General features: G+C 37.7%; 2 protein-coding genes and 1 long non-coding RNA gene across 7 annotated transcripts in view; 2 read left to right on the top strand and 1 right to left on the bottom strand.

The window, feature by feature from the left end:
* LOC311076073 (uncharacterized protein) overlaps positions 1 to 25,530 on the top strand; it is a 208,672-nt gene that overhangs the window by 149,553 nt on the left and 33,589 nt on the right. The window lies entirely within an intron of this gene.
* The window catches only part of LOC311075682 (uncharacterized protein), a 47,349-nt gene that overhangs the window by 5,712 nt on the left and 16,107 nt on the right, over positions 1 to 25,530 (bottom strand). For 3 of the 5 annotated variants that reach the window (XM_084103228.1, XM_084103225.1, XM_084103226.1), the window contains exons 2-3: positions 7,509 to 7,726; positions 185 to 1,112 (exon numbers count right to left, since the gene is read on the bottom strand). In XM_084103228.1, the coding sequence (XP_083959354.1) occupies positions 185 to 1,112; positions 7,509 to 7,566 (986 nt within the window). In that variant the 5' untranslated portion in view covers positions 7,567 to 7,726. Of the gene's footprint in view, positions 1 to 184; positions 1,113 to 4,243; positions 4,418 to 7,508; positions 7,727 to 25,530 lie in introns of those variants that run through there. The other 2 variants (XM_084103227.1, XM_084103229.1) reach the window with 2 other exon arrangements.
* Positions 12,154 to 24,839, top strand: LOC311067671. Its single transcript, XR_014603257.1, has 2 exons — positions 12,154 to 12,840; positions 19,921 to 24,839. It is a non-coding gene; the product is annotated as an uncharacterized lncRNA (long non-coding RNA).

Below are 25,530 nucleotides of genomic sequence, written 5' to 3'. Positions count from 1 at the left end.
ATTATATTCAAATAACGAAGTTCGGAGTCAAAGCCCTAATCTGAACTGACTAATTAGATATTCCTGCTGGTTGAACATGAGTTAATAGATACCAATCAATCAACAAAGTGTCCTGTGCTCACCACACACACGCTATAGGTGGAGATGGGAGATTTGGCTATAGAGTGATGTGTGTCTAACTTACAGAGAAGAGACTTGCTCCGTAGAGATGCTCAGTACATAAAGATGAACTAATTGCTGTGATTTCAGACTGTGTTGATATGGTTTCTCCTCTGCATGGATCTTCATGTGTCGCTTCAGGTGAGTTTTAAAAGAGAAACTTTTTCCACACTGATCACATGTGTGCGGCTTCTCTCTGCTGTGGATCCTCTCATGTCTTTTCAGATTTGTTGACTGATTGAATCTCTTGTCACAGTGTGAACACTTGTAAGGTTTTTCTCCAGTGTGAATTCTCTGGTGCAGTTTTAAATGTTCAGCTGTAGTAAAAGTCTTCTCACACTCAAAGCACACGTACTCTCTCACACCAGTGTGAATTTTCTGATGTATCTGTAAAGTTTGCAGCCGTGAAAAACTCTTTCCACATACAGAACATGAATGTGGCTTCTCCTTTGTATGAACTCTCAGGTGTCTCTTCAGGGCTGATGCATGACGAAAAGTTTTGCCGCATTGATCACATGAGAACGGCTTCTCTCCGGTGTGGATCATCTCATGTGTTTCCAGATAGGATGATCGACTGAATCTCTTGTCACAGTGTGAACATTTGTAAGGTTTTTCCCCAGGTTTGACATGATGTTCCTCCTCCACTTCTCTCAGTCCTTCACTCTCCTCCTTCACTTCTCTCAGTCCTTCACTCTCCTCCTTCACTTCACTCAGTTCTTCACTCTCCTCCTTCACTTCACTCATTTCTTCACTCTCCTCCTTCACTTCTCTCATTTCTTCACACTCCTCCTTCACTTCACTCAGGTCTTCACACTCCTTCACTTCACTCAGGTCTTCACACTCCTCCTCCACTTCACTCAGTTCTTCACACTCCTCCTTCACTTCACTCAGGTCTTCACACTCCTCCTTCACTTCACTCAGTTCTTCACTCTCCTCCTTCACTTCCATCAGGTCTGAAATCAAAGAAAGAAATATTAAATATAATGTTCAGAACATCAAAATAATTCAAGGAGAGAAATATAAAGTGAAAGGACAGGAAAGTGAGCCCTGATGTAATAGTAGACAACTGTTATAAAATACTATGATAATTTGAAGCCTTTTTATAAATTGATTATATGTCCTTGAAACTTTCCATGAATGAGGTCAATTTATCTTCCAATTATTATTTTTAAAACATTATAGGCACGAATCCCATGTTTTTTTTTAGCAAGAACTATTACATATATTTGCTCAATGACAATTATCTAACATATTAACACTAAAATATACAATACTGCCATGTTTTGACACCAACTTTGAGATTGATATTTATTTTACTAAAACGTTTGAATTATTAATGGCCGTTCACACTAGACTTTTCCTTCCACTGACTTCCATTCATACACATGTGAAAGTGAGACACCAGAAACACAAGCTCAAGTGAATAACCCTGTGAGAAATAACAGGCGTTTAGCATTCAAGTGGAGTGGATTGTTTATTTTTACATTTTGAATTATTATTATTTGTTATATGTTAAATTCATGTTTGTAAAAAAGCTGCCGCAGAATGTGTCGTCATTTCACGACCGTAGCAGTGTGTGTAGAAATTTCACATGATCAAAGTGTAGAGTGGCCGCAGCTTTAAATAGTCTTAAATTAATAATTTGTATTAGCATTATCTGTGTCCTACATGTTTCACTCAACCCTGTTACTCCTGACATGATTTTCCTCCTTTTAAAAACAGAGCATTTCTTAAAATTATGACATATCTGGGCTCTTTCTACTGCATGATGGGAGGACAAGAAAATAATCTCAATCCATTGTCTCAGTTTTACACAAACTGTAGCATTGACTGTATTCTTCAACCCTGTTACCAACGTCACTGTATTCAGGCCATCCTTAAAAATATTTTGGTTTGCCGTAACAGAAAAAAAAAAAAAAAAAAAGGGTCGGTAGGTCGGTCTATATATTTTTTTTTCAAGATTCAATGTTAAAAAAAGTACAATTTTGGTCATGGTGATTACATAGGTATGAATTTAAACAAATTTGCATTTCGGGACTTCACTGACAGTTTTCCAGAACTTCGTGCCTATATATATATATATATATATATATATATATATATATATATATATATTTTAAATAATTAGAAAACCTGTATAAGCTGAACACCAAAGAATACTATTAACAATTGAGTGGTGGTGTTGTGTAAATGTAACATGTAAGGGTGCACTGCCAATAACGCACCTAAAAGCTGTCACAAAGAACTGGGAAAAGTAATGATTATTAATATGTCAAATATATCAAGGAGACATTTCAATTGTTTATTAATAAGCAAGTGTTTTCTGTGTCAAAGATGAAGTTGACAATGATGACTCGCGATCTTCGCAGTAGTGAACGCGCCAGAGAGAAATGCACATTTCATACGGATTACATAAGCAGAGAGCAGTCTGCTTTCTTTAGATTTCAATTGTTTTGTTTAAAAGTACACATTTCATGCTTTCTAAATATATATTTCTCAGGTCTGTGAGGCAAGTAGCTTACACGCTGAGTTTCGGTTCATTTAAGAGACGAGCTCCAGTTCACGCACCGTCGCCTCCGTGTTGTAGGGTTTGAGGGCGAACCAAACACAAATGAATCTTCCACACAGAACTCAACACCCCAGACCCCAAATCACCAATCCAGAACCATAAAATTCAGGCTCCAGCCAGTCTACACTAACCAAAGAAAACCCCCAGCTAAGAACTTTATAGTCATGCAAGCTTCAAAGAGATGAGTCCAACTAAAGGAAGAACATTGTCAATGTTAGATAGCTTGGAAAAGACTGATTGGTTCAGAGATGGCAAAGCTCAGGGCCCGACTAAGATAACGGCAGAGGTTGCTTGATCCCATGACAGATATACAGAACAGACCTCCTTCTTCTTAAAGGGGGGGTGAAACACTCAGTTTCAGTCAATCTTATGTTAATCTTGAGTACCTATAGAGTAGTATTGCATCCTTCATATCTCCAAAAAGTCTTTAGTTTTATTATTAGGGCTGTAACGATACACCAAACCCACGATTCGGTTCGTATCACGATTTTTGACCCACGATTCGGGGGGGGGGGGGGGGGGGGGGAGAGAATGATTTTTATTAAAACAATATTTTTTTTTAAATAACATTTGTAAAACCTTTATAAACTGAACACCAAAGAACAAGATTAACTATGCAAATTATTAACAATATAAATAGCCATATATAAAATAAATAAATAGCCAAAGCTATAACACTTATGTTTTCTTTGTAACAAAATACTGTTGAAAAACAAACAGAACTAAACTCCATTGTGGTGATGATTCGAGCATGTTGAAAATTCTCCTTCAATCAAGTTCTCTTACATTTACAAAGTAAATTAAATGGCTACTGTTTCACACTGAGGTAACTGAGGCTTACTGCCTGTGCTGCAAACCACCAATCAAACCTTCCAAGTTGAGGTAAATTGTGTTTTTTCTTGCTTTTCCCCAGTCTTAAAGTGAAAAAAGTAGTATTTAATTAAATACATTTATGGTGAGATTACTAGATTTGATTTAATTAATCGCATTTATTGTCAATCTGTTTTCATTTTGACCACGAACCATGCGCTGTCACTTTAATTCAGCGCGTGCAGCACAAAAGAAATAGACTCATTGCGGAAACGATCGCTGCACTGCTGTATACGCACCGCAACTGGAACGGATCGACGGACGGCAACCGCGTGCAGTGTAAAAGCTCTGACCTGTTAACATGGGTACGGAAAAAAATATGCACCGCATACGCACTGCAAACGGAGTATGTGTGAAACGGCCGTTACTCAGAGTTGGAAGGGGTGCGTCGCGATTTTGCCTTCTCACACCGCGAAACAGGATCGTGGATCTGAGTGTCGCGATTTCGGTTTCATATCGCGTATCGTTACAGCCCTATTTATTATATTTATAAAAGAAAGATAGGCTGTACCGAGTCTTTCCGGAAAAAAACGAGTGGCTGGAGGCGTGCCTTGTGGGCGGAGCGAAAGAATCACAAATGTTGTTTACTTGCTGTGCTTATGCGATAGCTAACAACACACAGACATTTGAAGCAGATTTACTCACCGCCTGCAGTTCCAACGCACGACCGTGAACCTTTATCGTTGGGACTGCTCCATCCTTAAGCATTAGAAGATCTGCAAATCTGGCGTCAAACTGGGCAGCGCAGCCGATGACTTCCCTAAAGCCGAGCACAGCGCTTTGATGGGTGTACTGCTTTCGCTCTCTCGCTCTGGTCTACGGGTGCGGGTGCGCGCGCGCCCTTCTGGGAGAAGTGCCCTTAGGACCCGTGTAAGGAAATTCTGCCCCATCTGACGTCACACACGCCCATACTCGGAAAAAACTTTCCGAAACTTGTGACAAACCGGAAGGAGTATTTTTGGCACAGAAATACTCCATCAAACGTACAACTTAATTTTTGAAACTTTGTCCATGTTTAGCATGGGAATCCAACTCTTTAACAGTGTAAAAAACTCAGTATGCATGAAATAGCATTTCACCCCCCCTTTAAGGAACTCTGAACGACCCTAGGGTTGAAATCCTAGGGTTAAAACCACAGACTGAGACTTTACCTATAAAAATACATAAAATCATCCCAAAACAATTCTTGATGGATTTATAATCAAACATCGTTCAACTACATAATTCTATATTGTGTCTACAACCTATATGTGTGTCTAATATGCTTAGATCCCATATATAAGTCATGTAATTGTTATAACTATTAGATGTTTGAATGAAGGTGTGTCTCATTTCCTATCAGTACGATCGTATGTTCTTGATTCAAAAGATGGCTTGATTAAAATCAGTGTAAAATGTGTTGTATTCTTATAATAATAATGATGTGAATAGTAATAAACTGTGGCCTCTGTTCTCTCTGCTCGTGCTGGAGAGTAAAGTGATCACAGATAACGCATGATTTACGATGAGAAGTGAAGAAAAAAACACCTCTCAAATAAAGACAGTGTCTAATTGGTCAGAACTCATCCAGAAGGGTGGACAAACATACGATTTTAAAATCTTAGGACCCGAACAAAGCTTTGGAAAAGTAGATTCAAAAAGCGATCATGGAGAAGCCATGACGGAGTAACCAGACAGACGAGTAACCATGTAGACGAGCAGACGAAAGAACCCAAATCAAGATCAGAAGAACATGGGTTAAACATTCAAGCCATCTAACAACTCTCGTCTCAATTTTCTTTCTTTTCTTAGTTTTCTTTTCTTTTCCGTTGTGAGTCTCGGTTCTAAGTTAAGTTTTGCGGCAAAGTTTCGGTCCACGATTCGACTGCAAAGCCGCTTCCAACTTCAAAGACTTTCCATCCATCCGCCAGCACACCATGTGATTGGCCGCCCCAGACATCTATCCAGGCACGAGGAGACGGCCCGCCAATCAACAAACTCAGGAAACCCCCTTTCACTGACAAAAGGGAATTCCCAAAGGAGCGCAAAGAAAAGCAAGTAGCCTCCAGACTCTTAAGCTGAACTGGTGTAATTGATATAGATTTAATAACCTGCCTAAGAAAGGATAGAAGGGTTAAATTAATGATTGATGGTTCATTCAGGTCATGTCTTATAAGTGCATAGAATCTTGAGATTTCATCATCTCACTCTTAAAACTCATTCTTTCCTCACTCTCTTTCTTTCTGCAACTCGTATGAATGCATGTGTTTGTGTTAGATATTAGTTTTATGTGTTAGAATAATCAATAACGTCTTGTTTGTATTTTAAAGAGAAGTGTTACTTGTGTTATGTGCTTACAAATTTAATGTCTTAGGCGCCGTTCACATATCGCGCCTAAAACGCATAGAAAACGTAGGCGCGCCGCGTTCTCCTTTTTCCAAAGCGCTAGGGCGGTTGCGCTCCGGAGGTGTCTGTCGTTGCTAAGCAACCATCAGCTGCGCTCTCCGTTACAGCAAGGAAATTTCAGCAAGTCATGAAGTAGTCAAAGTTCAGGAAATCCCTGGACCGCAATGATGAGCTGCTCCTCCAGAGATACGATTTTCGATCAATCGTCGAATATTATTTTGCTTGATATGCCAATCTTTAATATTTGGTGTTTTAAATGCCTGTTTGAGGTCTCTGTGAAAGTTTTAAAGCAGTCTTGTAGTGCCGCTTTCAGAGCGCTCACGTCCGTAACATTGTTTCTTCCTCATAAATGCGAACATGAAAAATAAAATAAAATGAATATATTATGTTCTGTGGAGAGCAGACCCTTCTTTATCTTTATTCTTTATTACTTTTGGTTTGCACAGTTTAATTCATAGAATTACTAAAACATATTTTACCACCTAAAAGTTAAAGATTTTTTTGTGTCACGTCCGGACAGTAACGCAAGTGTATTTCCCTCATATTAAATATAAAACGCATGTGTATACTGATATTTTTCTAACGTCTGAACTCCTTTATTAAGGAAAATAAAAAAAATAAACTAATAAAATAAATAAATAAATAAATAAATAAAAATAAACTCTCTTTATTTCTGATATTTTACATTTCAAGTTTTGACTGCAAATGTCACGTCCATAACGCTGAAACTGCCCAATAGTAATGTAAAGATGTAGCATGGGATCTGGACGGAAAGGATAACTCTGGGAGATGGAAGGGGTTGGTGGCCCTGAGAGTCGCGATTTCGGTTTCATTTCGCATATAGTATACAGCCCTTATAATCATAGATGACGCCACAGGTTTTTATTTAAAAGAAAGAGCGTAGCCTACGTTTGTATGTAGGCCTATGGGCAATTTATATTCACAATACTTACTAATTAATTATTATTTTATTGCATTTGTATTAATTGTTTGAAGAGTAAAAAAAAAAAAATTGGTCTGTCTTAACGCAAGTTTACAACCGGCAAGTTGGTCGGACTAAAAGGAAAAAAAAATTAATTGAGTCAGACCTAAATTGACGGTCGGTTACGGCAAGCAAGAATATTTTTAAGGATGGCCTCATCAACCCTGTTACCAAAGTCACTGTAAGAAGAATCTCTATAACTATGAATAACTTTGATATCTGACAAATACAGCTTTATCAGTAACTTTACTGATTATTCCTAAACATGTTGAAAATGACTAGAATTCTGGTAACGTTGTTGCAAATTGGGAACCAGATATAAAATAAATGTAAAATAAAACAGTTAAAATAGTATTTAGTTTGATCTGATGTTGAACAATTAATATAAACATTTCTCAAACCTCCCTTTACTGAACATTTGTTGAAGAAAACCCCAGAACATTCTGTACCATTTCATAGTTTATCTAAAAGTGATGAAGTGCTTGAATGTTTCTAACATGAATGTTCTTCAGCATCATGAATGAATGAAGAATAAACACCAACCTCTTTGTTCTTCAGGATCTTCAGTGTGTTTCATTCTGCAGGGTTCTGGATCACTCATGTTCTCACTGTCCTCTTTAATAAACTCAGTCTTTGCAGATTTCAGCTCTTCCTGATGCGCTGATGCTCGTCTTCACTTGTAGCTGATGGGAATTTACAGCATTTATTGGAGAATTGCTGTGGGAGGAGCTTCACTGATGATGAGATTATAGTGGGAGGAGCTTCAATGATGATGATGAAGAAAAACAGATAAAAATCATAAACACAGAAATAAACACACAAGAGTAACCAACAAATACCCTCAGTCAGTTGACAATGAAATGAGCTTTAAATGTAAATTTACAGGAGATCTGAAGACATCAGCATAATAAATGAGGTGAAAACAGGAACTATTGTATTGTATTGTAACTATTGAGCCTGTAATATTAAGTATTTTATGTTTTTCGGTTTGGCGTTTGTGCATTTGTGTCTGTTCTATGTTTATGTCTTGCTGCAGAACAAATTGCCCTACGAGGACAAATAAAATGTCTAAACTAAACTAAACTATTGTCATGAAATAAAGAGTGTTTTCAGCAGATCTGTTATTGATGAGCCTCAGACTATCAACACTCATTCAACAAGCCATTCAGGATCATCAGCAGATCATCTCACTTTATTCTGAGTGTTTGCTGTTAGAAACACATTATTTGAGTCAGGATACATGATAAAAGCCTGTAAAACTGCTATATTGAAAGACAATAACAGTTACTATTGCTTCTCACAACACGACAAGGATAAAACATAAAAATAAAAACAAACACTAATGCACTGATTCTTGGGAATTTGGATAAAACTGGTTTTAATTTTGAAAATAAAAAGTTAGTAAAATTACAAAATCTGAAGGTATATTATTATAGACCAAGGTCTTGGCTGTTCAGCAATGTATCGGTGCAACCTCCTCATTTTGTATTTTTTTCATAAAATAGGCGTTTTTCCAGTTATTACTTTGTTTTTGTCAACACCGTCAGACACAATAAAAAGCAAATAATTTTATATTTATTTGGTCTAATATGTATTTAGAGTTTTTAAATCATTATCTGGCATTCTTAGTACACATATTTGCTGTTAAGTGTTAAATATTCACTTTTTTTCATGTTTTATACTGTTTCACGTGTACTCCTTTAAAAGATCTAACATCATACAACGTTTACTTTAAGCCTAAATAGAAAAAGTTATGTTTTTTTATTTAACAAACATATTTTTGTATTAAAAGATACCATTACTTTAATAACTCAACAGCACTGAAGAAACATATTGTAAGCATATTCATTTAAAACAAATAAAACTCCCTCTGACGGTGGTGACACTAATCTGACGGTGGTGACAGTAGCCTCATTACAACATACAATTCTAAAATTTATACAACTCAAGTCAATGGCTTCTTGCTTAACAACTTTATTTAACTATTTGGTCCAAAAAATAACAATCCTGAGCACTGTGATAAACATTTAGCCTGCCTACTCCGAGCTGGATCGTGTATGGCCTGATCCACCGGACTGTTTGGGGGAGTTTCTAGGTGAACTGAGCCCTTTCTCTTACGTTCTCTTGATACTTTTAGTCTATGTTTCCAAGCCTTTCTCTGACTTCTCTTTTCCCTTTTATTCAAGTCATTGCTATTTTTTTAGCTTCCCTTCCTCCACCCTCTTCTTCCATCTTTGCCTTTCCGTTCTGAGGTATTCCTCCTTTAAAGGAGAACTTGGCAACTTTTTTAACTTAATAAAACTGTCTAGAAATCATTTGGATGGTTAAACAACCTGTTCTGGTGATATTGGTGACTTTCCCCGCTCCCCCCAGTGTTCACATGCGGAAAACAACTTGGGGACTACCGTCCCGGCAAGATAGAAATTGGAAGTCTTGTGAGAAGCGAGAACGAGAAGCGAGAAACACGAACTGCTTTACGGCAATTCGACATAAACACACGCCATATGATACTGTGTATGATGTATTACCCACCTCGGATGACATAGCTCCACACGACAAAGTTGGCCGGCTACGATAATAACATATGCACATGAGCAGCGGTAGAAAGGGGGAGGAGGGTGCCTCAAGTGAGTTTTTTTTACGACTGTGTTGTGAAATATACGGCCCACAGCTGTAGGGGGAGCTCTTTGAGAAAACACGCGAAAAACAAAAGTGAAGATCAGCGAAGAAATTACTAGAGTTGCCGAGTTCTGCTTTAACTCTGCCTCACTGTGTATTATCTCTCTCCGCTTCTTTTGATATTCCCTGTTTCTTCTCCTCCACAGATAGCTGCTACCTAGCCATAACTTTCTAAAATACATAAAGTCAAAGTTGACCTAAAGTAATGACTATGAAATTGGGGGGGAATTACAGTGAATGTTAGATTTGGTTAAATGTTGTCATGCCATTTTCATTTGGCTTTAGTCATTGCAGATGCATAGCCTACAAGGGATATTGTATGTGCTATATAGGTAGGAAGTAGGTGCACAATGTGCATCCCAAATGACGTAAGCCAAATGAACATGGCATAATAGTGAATTGAGAGAGAGGGAAGGTTACCAATGGTTATACCGCAGTTAGGTCCGGTCTAATTACACTGAACAAAATTATAAACGCAACACTTTTGTTTTTGCCCCCATTTTTCATGAGCTGAACTCAAAGATCTCAGACTTTTTCTATGTACACAAAAAGCCTATTTCTCTCAAATATTGTTCACAAATCTGTCTAAATCTGTGTTAGTGAGCACTTCTCCTTTGCCGAGATAATCCATCCACCTCACAGGTGTGGCATATCAAGATGCTGATTAGACAGCATGATTATTGCACAGGTATGCCTTAGGCTGGCCACAATAAAAGGCCACTGTAAAATGTGCAGTTTTATCACACAGCACATTCCAACAGATGTCGCAAGTTTTGAGGGAGCGTGCAATTGGCATGCTGACTGCAGGAATGTCCAGCAGAGCTGTTTCCCGTGAATTTAATGTTCATTTCTCTACCATAAGCAGTCTCCAAAGGCGTTTCAGAGAAACTCGTGTTCGTGAGGATGTTCATGGATATCCACAAACATCCTCACTCTCACTATATTGCTTAATAGTAGCATGCGGTGTAGGCCTGTATGGAATAAATATAGGGGGAATTATATAAATACAAATATAAAACAGGTTAATGAAACATTACAGGTCATATTGGTATTTATTGTGATCAACAAATATATTTTAGCCTTCATTGAGGACCATTTCGAGGTTTTTGTCACCACCGTCAGACTGTACGTCAAAAAAAAAAACCTGACGGTGGTGACATATGACGGTGATGACAAAAACCTACTCTTTCACATGATATGCATGAGTTGTTCACATTAGCCATCTTGTTTCCCTCTGTTGCTAGCTACTTCAGACCTCTTCTTAAATGTTTCTTACATTTATGTCATAATCTAATCTAATATTTTTTTAATACAAAAGAGACAGTGTTGACATGTTATGGTTGTGACAGTAGCAGTGTCCAAAAATATGAACAAGTCTAAGAGAAATTAGCAAACTTACAGGAGCTTGAGTGATCTTGAAGCATGCAGAACAGTTGAAGGTTTGAAAATGGGGTCCCCAGGAATTAAGTTGACCTTGTAGTTGCCTGATTTTATTGCTTTTTATAAATATCTGACGGTGGTGACGAATATGTGGGACACATTTTGAGCAACCACAAAATGATTGTAATATGTATTAAAAACTGCAAACAGTGAGTTTTGAACAATATTTACTATGTACCGTTTCATGTGGTAAAGATATTATTCAATTTAATTATTACGTTTTGTTTTTTTAATCAAGTTGAAATGATTATCTCCTATCCGAGGACAACTGATTTTGTAGGCAATGGGCCAGCATATAATCATTAAATTAATACAAATTAAAAATAAACCTATAAAATAACCTTACATATGTGCAAAGGACCCCCTGATTATAACCTTGATTCTTTTTATTCATGAAAATGTTATTAATTTCCAACAGAATTAGCACTTTTCTTCGTGGGACATGTTTTATCCAAATTCCCAAGAATCAGTGAATGGCATTCATCTTAATAAACCACCTCATCTAAATAACTACAGCAGCATAATGTCAATATCTAAAATATATTTAGATTTTCTAGTAACTAGATGCATTGCACTATGCATCTAAAAAAGTAATCATAAGCTCAATGTGAAGTATTTAGCCGTATCTGTTCCCGTATTTTAACAACGTAAATCACATTTGATCTGCCAAAAATGTCAAAAAGAAGAAATAAAACAGCAGCAGCATCAATTCCCCCACAAATATCAAACTTTAACTTTTGACTTGACATTCAGTAACAGTCCTCACACAAACATTGAGACAATCACACAAACGAACACAAAATCGATCAGGTCTGAATGAACTCAACATATTCTCCTCATGCTCGCTGCTGCTGCACTAAATGTTTATTTCAGAAGGAAGACGCCAGAAAAGACGCACAAACACACAATCAAACTGTATAAAGTGTGTGTGATGGTTGTGTAAATATGAGAAATACCGTGAACTGCTCTCCTCACCCAGTGTTGCCAACTATTTTCAAAGGAAAGTAGCTAACGCCTCCCCTTAAAGTCGCTAAATGTCGCTAGATGACGTCATACGTCAATTAGCATATTGTGGAGAAAGGTGAAGAAGCTCCACCTGAAAGTGTCATTTCATTCACTTCAACCCCGCCTCAAACTCGACGTCAACGCAGAAAGGGTCACAATAAGAAACCTGTAAGAGCTGCTGAAGAATTGTCTGGTTTGCTAAAACACATGACTCTGTGAAGACATATTGTATTGAATGAAAAAGTCTTTTGTTCGTCCCTGTCTCTCTCAAGTCACATGAGAAAGCAATGACAAGGGTCTGTGTTCTCCCATACAAGGGAGCTATTGTAGTTTCAAGAGGGACAGGCATGTGTGTGTGTAGAAAATAGACCAGGCTAGCTGGTATCAGCAGATGTGCATGTGATGTTTAGTTTATTTGTTCTTACAGTGAATATGATGTAATCACCTCGATTAAGGATATATAAAGCAAGGAATCTGGACGGATCTTGGCTCGTCCTTGCAATCCACAGCCCAGGAGGACATCAGTGCCTGGGTGCAGGAAGCCAGAAGACTTAATTGCCTAGCTAACATCACTCTGTTAGTTCAGTACTCTATTATATTCTGTAACAAGTTTTCTTTTCATTTTGATTCTTTTAATAAATATTGTTAAACATTTATTATAATCATCTGACTGGAACTTGGAATTCTTGAGTACGCTTTCACTTTTCTTCCCTGGACCAAAAGGATCCACTCCGGGAGAAAACACCAGAGGGTGAGCATTCATTTCTGTTAAAAAGAATTTATGCACTGTTTGATTGATTATCAGCCTAGCCAAAGAGGCAGCTAGCAACAGGGTTATTGTTGTGTAGCAATTCACGGTTGAAGAGTACCTAAAAAGGTAGATTTATACTACAAAGGGGAAATTTGTTATATTTATAATTCCTATTATCTTTATAATAAAATACGAATTTGTAGAGACTGTTCACCTAACTCTTAGAAGTACGACTAAGGGAAAGGCGCCTTAGTTACCGCGGGATTGTTTATATGTCCTTATTGGATGTAAAATAATTTGGAACGGTATTAATCGTAAGATATTCTTCTACATGGGGGCTCGCCGGTCTTAAATTGTAAAACCGGGAATAAATAAATGAGAAGCAATCTAATCAATCAAATTGAAATGACCCAGTATTATTCGCAAAAATAATAGAGGACGCTCTATTAGAAAGAGAAGCGAAAACGCGCGGCAGAACCAAAGAGTATCTGTAAAAATTAAAACTAATCCCGAAGAAAGAGGATAAAAAGTTTAACTAGTCTGCATTTTCAAGAAGTAAGAGACAGAAATGACTCAAATGACTCAATTACCACCTGATTTAAATGGAGGGCCGACTGCTAATCAGGAATCCATATACCGTATCACTATAACAAAACGTGATACTTTCCTAAAGCAAAAAGCAGCTAGGGAAAAAGATGAAGCTTGGTATATAGGAGATTATGAAATAAATAATGGACAGGAATTCATTTGCACTCAAGCAGCAGATGTAAGGGCCATTGTAGGACGAATTGATGACAATAGAATGAAAGGAGACAAAATTAAAATTCTTTTTGAGCCAGGAATGGAGGTAACATACAAACCAACCACAGATTCCAGTATAGAAGTATACTATGGAAAAACAAGAGTTATGTATGATGGCACGGCTATGCCTCAAAGAAAACGCAGGGATTCTCATGACACAGAAATTTACTATTCTGATGTAGAAAAACCTGGTACTAGCGCTCAGAAAAGGTTAGACTTTCAGGAAACTAGTCCTGGCCTTCAATACATACCGCTGGCTAATGAATTAGTTCATACTTTAAATAGTATGAGCGGAAAAGCCCAGTTTGAAACCAGAGGTGAAGATACTACCACCGAAGGTGAAGAAACTGAGTGGGATGAGGAAGAAAGAGTAGTTTATCAATGGGACGAACCCATTCCACAGAGAAATAGAGTTAATCAAAGAAATTCTAGACCACTATCTCGTGAAAGAAAGAGTAGTAGTTATGCCAGAGAACACATAGATCTTGCAGGGAGAAAAACTCTAACAAAACCAGGGCATAATCTGAAAGAGAAAATCAGACAAGAGCCTGAATACATGCAAAGAATCTTCCTGGCCGCGACTGGACCAACTTCTGATGAAATATTAGACATGCCAGAAACAAGCCTTAAGGCTAAACACGATATGCTTGCTGAACAAAATGACTCTTGTCAAAAAGCTTTATCGTTGCTACTCCGTCTAACCCTATCGGAGAATAGAGGACGACGTGGTAGAGATCCGATTATGGGTGATATTTTTGAACTCAGAAAAGAGGTTCTGAAAGAATCGAAAAACCCCATATTGTATAGGAGACCGGTGCCAGAAATTTCAACAGAGACTGAAATAATTAGACATGACAACCTGTACTCTGAGGAGAAAAGGGTAGACCAAAAACTAACAGAAGGACTAGGCATAAATCTAGCTGAAATTGCTGCTTCCTCTGTGAAAGCTAAGAGAAGAGCAGAAAGTTACCCGCAGGCTAGTGGATCCTATAGAGGACAATACAACCAGTATGAAGAATCTGAGTCCAGCGGATCTGTTTACTCGAGAGAGGATTTTAACCAACAGTCAGACAATATTGCTAGATCGAGAAATGTACATAATATAACAGCCACAGAAGTAGGGATGTTCAATTCAATGAAGTTTGATCCAAAAGATAATATGAGAAACTGCCAGAGAATAGTGCAGCTAGGAAAGAAGCTTAATATCCATGATGAAGATATAGAGCTAATGATGGATCAACTTTTGAATGTAAATATAGGAATTAAGGATGTTTCAATTCACCAGAGAAACATTTCAGGGGAAACTAAAAAAGAAACTTATGAGAAAAGACTGAAGGAAGTAAAAAGCACAGGGTTACTTTTGTTCTGCAAAAATAGGGCCCTGGAGGGAAAAACCACGGCCGAAACTGTGGAAGAACTGTTAATGTTTGACAAAGATCTCCCAGGTCTAAATAAACTAAAATCTTGGGGTTATGAAACTGGCTGGGGAGAATTACAGAACTTTGCGGTGAGATATGACAGACGATCAAAACAGGAAGCAGACAAAAAAGGTAATCGAGAATCAAATTACCGGGACAATAACAAACAGCAAGTTCTAAGACGTTCCGAAAGACTAAAATCTCAAGTTCGTGATGCTCCACAAGGTACGAGGTATTTTGGACAGCCAAAAACCTACAGGGAGAATAGAGATCAGTTTAGATCTGTTGACTTTCAGAGGAGAGGCAGATCCCTGAGCAGAGCAGCACAAAGAAGGCCTAATTGGGAACAAAGACCTACATTCACTAAAACTGCCAGTAAGCAAACTAGCTCTACATTTGTTTCTAGAGATGAATGGGACAAAATGACTCCTGAGCAACAAAACAAAATCAGGGAACAGAGAGCTAAACAAAGAACACCTGTAGAAAAAGCATATGTTACTAGACAAGCTAAACCTAAACATGTAAGACATAACCAAGTTGAGCAGAAACAACAATAGGACATCCTTAAAGGAAAAGCGACCATCCAATCTGACTTAGTTAAAGTACATGAGGGATTCTTTTATATCGACTACCATGGTAGAACGTTCTGTTTAGATACAGGAGCTGAAATTACCTGCCTTACTGACTTACCCGTAGATGCCATAAAACAGAAAGGCATGATGAGGGTGTACAGTTTTAACAAAGCTCAAGGCCCAATTGATACAGACTGGTATTTGTGGAAAGATATAGCCATTATCCCTAATCAGTCAGAGAATCTAATGACATTGCAGGACGCGACTAAAATTGTAGGTGAATTTAATAAGGAAATTAAAGTCAGATGGATGAAAATGGTCGACCTTCAAAAGGAAATTTCAAGAATGGTACAGGAAACCATACTTAATAAAAACAAATTGAGAGAAATCCTGGAAAAACATAAACATGGAGCCGCTAAATTTAAAAATGATGTAGGCCTATTAGGTAAAGAATATGAATATGAAATAAAGGGAGGAGTGCATAAACCGCAAAGACAATACCCCATTAATAAAAAAGCTTTACCTGAAATCGAAGAAACTATTAAAGAATTGGAAAAATTAGGGGTAATTAAAGAAATAAAAAACCCAATCACTAACTCACCACTGCAGGCCGTCATTAAACCTGATAATTCTTACCGCGTGGTTAATAATTTCAAATCTTTAAATAAGGTTTCGGAACCTGATACAAGATATTTAATTAATGCGAGGGATGTTACCAATGGTTTACCTAAAGGCAGAATATTAACCAAAATTGACTTAGCAAACGGTTACTGGACAGTTCCATTAACTGAGAACAGTATGGCTAAAACTGCGTTTACCTGCCGATCTAAAGCCTATTGTTATACAAGGCTCCCCCAAGGGTTCGTAAACTCGGCTAACGCATTTCAGTCCATCGTAGTCACGCTAATGTCTGGTTTACCTGTGTCAGTTTATGTGGATGACCTTTTGATCATCACCGATGATGCTGATGAACACCTGAAAATCGTAGATGAAGTACTCACTAGATTGATTAAAGCAGGATTTAAACCCAGCTACAAAAAGATCGAAATAGGTAAAGAGGAAGTGGATTTTTTAGGCTTCGCTACAACAGGTATGGATCGAGGACTATCGAAAACTACCAAAGAAAAATTGGAAGATTTGAGACAAAATAGCCCAAAAAGTCTAAAAAATTTACAAAGTTTCATGGGACACATGAATTTTATCAGAGATCTGATACCAGGCTATGCAAAATTAGCAAAACCTCTTTATGGTGCCACGAAAGGCGATAAATTCAATTGGAGTGATGAATTAGAAAATACAAGATTGAAATTAATTGACTTGGCTTTAAACTCAGGTAGAATAGCAAGAAGAGAACATGATCAAAAATTGATCGTTAGTGTTGAAAATACCGCGGATGAAATTGAATTGGTCTTGTATAATGAAAACGATAGGAAAAATCCAATCCAGTTCATGTCATACCCAAAACCTGCTAATCAGCTAAAACAAGAACCAAAATCTGCGACCGATATCTTAGCTAGTATCGCTAAATGCTTGATACCTATAAAAACCTTAGCCCTAGATCAACAAATAATTGTAGAATCTAAAGGTGAAGGCATTACTCAGCTAATGAGGGAATCGAAAAACCTAGTAAGTGAAGCACCTAAAATTCATCAGTTTACATGGGCTAAGTGGAGTAAATTACTACAAGATACTCAGATCATTTTTGGACATAGTAAGCTTAACAAAAAAGACAAAATAACCGAAATACCTAAAGGTGCAAATGTCTGTTACTTTACTGATGGTTCAAAGGAAAACGATGAGGTTTGGTGGGGCTTCATTAGAAAAGAGAAAGGAAGGATAGTGTTCAAACAAAAGGGGCAATTGTCTAGTGAAGACTCAGCACAACTTGCAGAAGTGAGAGCAGTCGTAGAAGCCCTAAGGCATATGAAAGCCACGAACACAGTGAATCCTATTATTGTCTCAGACTCAGACTATGTATACAAAGCACTGACTGAACATATTTCCACTTGGAAACTGAATGGATTTAGCACAGCTAAAGGAAAACCATTAAAACAAAACAGTTTGTGGAAGGAAATTGCATTATTATTAGATGATGTTAAACCAGTAGTATTGCACCAAAGCAGTCATACTGTGCAAACCACATCGGCCGCCAAAGGCAATGCCGAAGTAGACAAATTTATTAGACATAAGACGATCCGAACATCTAAAACTATCAATGTTATCACTAAAACAAGTGAGAATGATATCGTTGAAAAACTGCACATTGACTTAATGCATCCTAGTTTAACTTATATGGCAAAATACTGTAAAGCCACAGGACTTAACATACAGAACCTGAAGTCTACCTACTTTAAAATCAGGAAAAAATGTCCTGAATGTAGGAAAGTAATGACCAGCAGGTTTAATGAGTACGGAGCAATAAAAACAGATAAGGAGAATGAAGAGGTTTCAATGGACTGGGCTGGACCAATCCGCCCTCAAAGTAAATTAAAAAATTGCTACTTTTTAGTAATTGTAGATAACTGTTCAAATTTTCTACAAATATATCCGTGCAAACAAGCTACTAGCTCGGTAGTCGTACAAGCACTTAAAGACTGGATAAGATTTCGGGGTCCGCCCAATAGAATTCGTGGCGACAATGCCCCAAATCTTACAGGAAAGGAAGTTGAAGAATATTGCGATAAAATCGGAGTACAATTAATTAAAAGCGTGAAATATAGCCCGGAATCGAATGGCTTGGCGGAGAACGCGGTTAAGCGATGTAAAGAATTCTTCGTCAAAAACGAAAAACTGGGAGACTGGGATACTTTACTTGACCAATGCACGCATTTTCTAAATTACAGAATCAAACCGAGTGAACTCAAAATTGAAGATCAGCCTGAGCAGGAAAGTTGTAACAACAATCCATTTAAGGTAGGCGATCAAGTAATTATACTACATAAAATCAGAGGTAAGAGATTTAAGCACAAAACTGGAACCGTGGACACGGTGACCAAAATTACTTCCAACACTACTGTGCAATTGGAAAATAACGGGATTTGGTCATTAAGAAACCTAATTAAAGCATAAAAATGAAGAAAGTTGTATTTGAGTCAATAATCGAATCAAAAACAGGATGGGTCAGATGTCAAAATGAAGCATACGAGCTACTAAGAGTCAAAAAGTGGCATGAAGACTGCCCTGATGGTACCATTAGCAAATTGATACCATTCACAAGCTGTTGTATCTGCGAAGCAACTGACATAGCAGAATTACTTTGGGAAGGCCCGAATGAGTCTCGGCCTACAAAAACAAGCTTAAAAACAATCCCTAGCATGGGAGAGCATAACCTCTTCACCTGGTACAATCCGGACGGTAAAATCGGACATTGTGCTTTAGGTGAAATTTCGGTATGTGGAAACTGCAGACTAAGTAAACAACAATGGGTCATTCAAAAGACACAACGAGGAGAAAACAATTGTGTCTGTCGAACCTGTAAAATATGTGAAGAAAAAATAATTTTACTAGGCTCGAAATGTTCTTGTACATTTAGAAACTGTACGTTAGAACTTTGTAACAGATGTGAAAAGCTAGAAGAGCGGAAATGGGTCCAGACGGTCAGTAAAAAAGAAGTCTGGTTAACCCGAAAATCTGAATTAGCCATGGGATGCGTTTCCCAAGGTAAAATCATGTCCGAATGGGTTAGCAATCCGATCCAATTAATGGAACAAGATGAACAAGCATGGCTATACCGCTACTGTGAAATGTCAGGGCTTGGAAACCCCTCCTATACAGACCCTCTAGAGATTGGTTCTGTATTGGGCCAAGTATTGGGACAAATCACATGTTTGGATGCGTGGGAAAGAGTGATCTCACATAACCTAAATGATCCAAAACAAATTATACTCGTAAAAAGACAGGGTCAGTATGAATGCAGCACAGCCGAACAATTTATTATTGCCGAAATTAAAAATATGACCTTCCTCATTGAACAACATAACTGGGAAACCAGAACATGGGAAGACGGTGTAAGAGAAACTACATTAACAAGAAGGTCCAGAAGTCAGATTATTATGACTGGGCAAGCTTGTTATAAAATTAAACATGCAGAAAACGACGCATCCATGATTAAAACTCTGATAGTGAATCTCTGTTGTACCAGAGGTTACATGAACATTGGCTTTGCCATACAGGGTTTTAAAATAGATTGGATAACAGAAGTTAAGCCTTTTAAACAAAGACTTCGGGACTGGCTGCTCAAAAAACAGTTCTAGGGTCAGACAGGCAATTCTTTGTTCTCTCACCCACAGCTAAAAATGCCTAGAGGGGACACAGGGCGAAGGCTACAATCCATACACAGACGACTACGCCAGGAAATGACTGACAATTTACAGGAAGTCCTTGCATGGATAAGTATGACTTTTATCCTTCTTGTATGCATTTTAGCTGGATTCGGAACGAAAGAAACAGAGGACATCTACACTGTTTACCCTTGTACTAAAATAGAAAAGATAGATAAATTACACTGCTATAATCAAACAATAATGGTTAAAGGTTCACCTTTGATTTTAGCAGGAATAGAATACGATCCTGAAAATAATGCTAAGCTAATAAGAAACTGGATAGCGGATATAGATCCAGAATACTGGAATTGTACTAGTGTAGGAAGTTTCATAGATTCAGCTGCAAGTTATGGTCCCACAACTGAAAAAGGGATAACTGTAAAGAAATGGAACAAACTGAAAGTGCTGAACCAAACACACGTGTTACTAAAAGGACAAGAAATAGACCTTAATACAGTCAAAAACATTAGTGTGAAAAACTTTGACTTAATATGGTGGACATATTCGTATGGAAAAACGATTTCCACATTGGAATGGGACTGTGTGACGGGAGAAGCCCGCATACAAAGAATAAAAATATTGGATAAAGAAAACCAAGGGAAATTAGAAGTGGCAGATGATTTAGCCGTGACAAATGAATTAGAAATGACAAGTGATTTAGAAGTAGTAGATGATTCTGAAGTGACAGGTAATATGGAAGAAACCAAAGAAATGGAATCACTAAAATTAAGTTCCATGACACCTGCAGCGCAACGTGCAGGGCCAAAACCAATAGATCGTTGGCTTCGTATGAGTGAATGCGGAGATAAAACTATAATTCATTCAATCCATGAAAACAAACCTATAATTCCTGCAAAAACCACGGAGTGGATAAACTGCTATAATAAACCTCGAGCCACGCCAATGTGTAATAAGATCCTAAACTGTCCGTGGGTAACTAAGATGATTTGGCCAAGTAACAAAGACAGGTCAACAGTTGATCACAAAAAGCAATGTGCTCGTAAACTTAACCCAGAGAAAAAGGTATGGTATTGTGTTATAACAGCTAAGGCCCCGTGGAACCAAACTCTTATGGAAAAATATGAAAAAGATACTATTACCATATGGCACAAATGGATAATGAAGAATTATAATTTCACAGCAGGGACAAGTAGTGAAGCAGACAGAACTACATGGACTGTGAAAGCTACATTAGAAGGAAAGAAGAGATTGAATGGTAATCATAGACATCCATACACCCTAGAATATTTTCAGAATTCAGGCATCCCAGAAAAACTTATAACTACCTCTGGAATAGCAAAATACCTAACAACGAAGGTAATAGATCAACAATACAGGAGTGCATTGTTGTTATATATGATGCAAGGAGGGGAAGCTTTGAAACATTATACCATTGCTAAACGACCGACTGGATACGTAAGATACCATGGAAGACATCAAGATATAAAAGATATACATACTGGAAGAAAAGAAGGAAATTTGATTTGGCCAGTACATATGAAGTATCTAGGCTCACATAAAATCTTGAACTCCTATAGATCCCAAAATATAGGTCAATGGGAAAGTGGCTATTATTTAAAAGTATCTGATCCAGATAGATACTCATGGGGGACTCAGAGCAAAATATATATCAGGCCCACGAAAGGAAACTTTAGGAAAAATTGGAACGCCACAGGTTGGTATGGAGGACCTTGCAGCAGAAGGGATAATTTCGATATTGTAAAATCCTCAAAAGGAAATAGGATAGCATATAAACTGAAGTGTGTCAAGGAATTCGATTTAGGAACAGAAGTATTAATGGTAGGTGAGAGAATGGATAATAAGAGAATAGAATTTTGGAGCGATCGAGTTGAGACTAAATATTTGTGCAAAGGAGATTTATTTGACAATTGGCAACATGCCACATTTAGTGCGCCTATAATGCAATCATATGCCGCCAAGAGCACAAAGGGGAACATCGATAGGAATCACATGTCTTGCAATTTTGAAGCCATGGAAGGGAACCTCTGGAGAGGGGAGAACTTGAAAATTACCCCCCTTGTTCTGAAACAGATGATTGGCGAAACACAGATAAGAAAGATTTGTGCTATAATTCCTTATATTAAATATATAAGTGAATGGAAGGATTTATTACATCCAATCGATGATTTCATTGAAGCGGAAAGCCTTGGCGCGCACTGGTTACACCGTTTAGATTACTGGACGAAAACCAGAAGTCCTTCAGACGTAACTCTAATTAAATTAATCGGAAAAATAGTAAAAACAGCATTTGAAGATATAGGTGGAAAAATTAAGGCAGTGGCCACAAGTGTATGGAACACAATGACAGACGCATGGAAAATACTAAAAATTGTACTCTACTGTGGGGGAGGAACAATTGTAATTATTATAATAATGGGTATCATGATTAAATCAGTAAGAATATGCATACATTGGAGGCAACTGAGACAGCTAGCCAACAGAGCCAAATATAGAAAAATACGACTGTCAGCTGACTTTTCGGAGTCCGAGAATGAGAGTGAAGGAGAGTTGCCCAAGGCTAAACAGAGAAACATAAAAATGTAAAGAAGTCGTAAAAACACTCCACTCGTTTACCAACCAGCCAACTGAACTGACCATTTCACTAAGGAACTTTCTTTGAAAAACCTGAACGATGGAATCGATGACAAAGCAAAATTGGGGAAACAATTCCAATGAGACGACTTGTACCACCTTACCGGTAAATAAATTTCAAATTATAACCTACAATGTGATTTTGATCCTTTACTGGATATTTTCTATAATGGGATTACAAGGGGTATACCAAATTCCAATTGCAATATGTAACTTAGCCTCATTTAATTTGGAGAAAAGGCTATACCCGGTAAGCATGATAATTGGACAAGTTGTGAAAAGCCCTAAGATGAAATCCATATTTGGAATAAGAGGCTTAATAGCAATGGAAATCCTCCATATAATACTTGTCTCGGGAAACTTGATAAAGTATTATCTCGAGGTCCAGTACGTAAAATACATAGTATTTGCTTCTACTCTTTCGGTGATTCTGTATATTCTAATACTTGCCACCAGAAGAGTAGAAATGGAAGGTACGAAAATGACTGTTTATGAAATATCTGTAATAACAGCTGCATTTATGATAATGATGATTGCAGAATACTATGATGATTATGTGATGTGTGGTATAGCAATATTAATAGTTAGTAATGACTGGTTTTATGTAACAAAACTGTTAAAAGCTGGTAAAGAATATTGTCTCCATATTGAGCTGACAAACCTTTTTGTAATTTACAAATAGGATGCCTCAGCCCTTGGAGGGCAGAAGAAAAAATACATAGATTGCACCTCAGATGGAATTTGTGGACCCAAAAATGTGACTAAGAGACGAATGAACTGTGTTATATGTGGAACACTTCCAGGAGGTTTAAGAATAAGATGTTTTTTGTTGAATGAATGGCAAGACCTCTGTTCAAATTGTACTGTGATACAAAATGTGAAAATGAGTGAAATTGCACAAGTGACTGTAATTGAACGAGAGAGACGAATGAATCGTCACGGTCCCTGGGTGTCGGGGAGTTTTATAAAATGGTGTATGGCTATGAAATTTAAATGCTGTAAAGCCAGTGAAATTCTAAATGTGCAGGCTGGGTGTAGAAATACTTATACAGCTAGTAGATATCACCTGGAACCAAGGGTATTCCGAAAGAAAAAGAAAAATGGAGGCTTGAAAGAAATAATAGGAGTTATTTACAGGCATTGGATCTTGGATAAGCCGAGCCAGCTCGACAATACCAAGCAAAAATTCAGCTATAGTGGTGTTTATGTTCCAACAGAACATCCTCATGCCAGAGGCCCCGGGAAAGTGGACAATGGTACCGCTAACTCTCGACGTGGCCGAAAGAGGACTCATCTTCGCAGTCAACCAATTGAATTTGGACAAACTGCTAAAAGTGTGGCGGAAGAACCACGAATTTCAGTGGCAGCCAGCACTCAAAGCCTGGCACCGGCAGAAAGTTATCCAGAGTCTGAAAACCTGGTGTCTTCAAGCTGGGATGAGCCAGGATCAAGCCAATTCATTAAAACTGATGATATGTAAAAATGATGGAATCAGTCACCGCCTGTACCAATTAGAAATTGACGGCTTTACACCTAGCATTTACTGTACTGATTTTGTAAGCAAAATAGATAGATTTGGTGTAAGGGATTTTGTAGGTAAACCGAAACGTAGACCTAAAGCTAGGCTGAACAAATACAGAAGAGTTAAGGAAGCTCATTCAATGACAAGAGGGGATGTGGAGAAAGGTGAAGAAGCTCCACCTGAAAGTGTCATTTCATTCACTTCAACCCCGCCTCAAACTCGACGTCAACGCAGAAAGGGTCACAATAAGAAACCTGTAAGAGCTGCTGAAGAATTGTCTGGTTTGCTAAAACACATGACTCTGTGAAGACATATTGTATTGAATGAAAAAGTCTTTTGTTCGTCCCTGTCTCTCTCAAGTCACATGAGAAAGCAATGACAAGGGTCTGTGTTCTCCCATACAAGGGAGCTATTGTAGTTTCAAGAGGGACAGGCATGTGTGTGTGTAGAAAATAGACCAGGCTAGCTGGTATCAGCAGATGTGCATGTGATGTTTAGTTTATTTGTTCTTACAGTGAATATGATGTAATCACCTCGATTAAGGATATATAAAGCAAGGAATCTGGACGGATCTTGGCTCGTCCTTGCAATCCACAGCCCAGGAGGACATCAGTGCCTGGGTGCAGGAAGCCAGAAGACTTAATTGCCTAGCTAACATCACTCTGTTAGTTCAGTACTCTATTATATTCTGTAACAAGTTTTCTTTTCATTTTGATTCTTTTAATAAATATTGTTAAACATTTATTATAATCATCTGACTGGAACTTGGAATTCTTGAGTACGCTTTCACTTTTCTTCCCTGGACCAAAAGGATCCACTCCGGGAGAAAACACCAGAGGGTGAGCATTCATTTCTGTTAAAAAGAATTTATGCACTGTTTGATTGATTATCAGCCTAGCCAAAGAGGCAGCTAGCAACAGGGTTATTGTTGTGTAGCAATTCACGGTTGAAGAGTACCTAAAAAGGTAGATTTATACTACAAAGGGGAAATTTGTTATATTTATAATTCCTATTATCTTTATAATAAAATACGAATTTGTAGAGACTGTTCACCTAACTCTTAGAAGTACGACTAAGGGAAAGGCGCCTTAGTTACCGCGGGATTGTTTATATGTCCTTATTGGATGTAAAATAATTTGGAACGGTATTAATCGTAAGATATTCTTCTACAATATTCATGACGTCATCGCGGCGTACTTGCGTTCTGCCTGCCTAATGTTTTTTCTCATTAAAATCATGCTCACATACTGTATTTTAGTATAACATAATAATATAATATAGCCGAATATCCAATAAAGCTGTTCTAATTTACTATATTTTTTTGTCAGACGAGTAGCTATTGAATGACTATTTTTTATATGTGTAAAATTATCTGAATTGAGAGAGTTCGGGAACTGGGTGAAGTTGTGAACTAAAGCACTGTTAAAGTGAGTATGCAAGTG

The sequence above is a fragment of the Abramis brama genome (genome assembly GCF_963993115.1).
Source record: "Abramis brama genome assembly, chromosome: 1".
NCBI lineage: Eukaryota > Metazoa > Chordata > Actinopteri > Cypriniformes > Leuciscidae > Abramis > Abramis brama.
The sequence above is the reverse complement of the archived record's forward strand: the minus strand, read 5'-3'. Positions and strand labels throughout refer to the sequence as shown.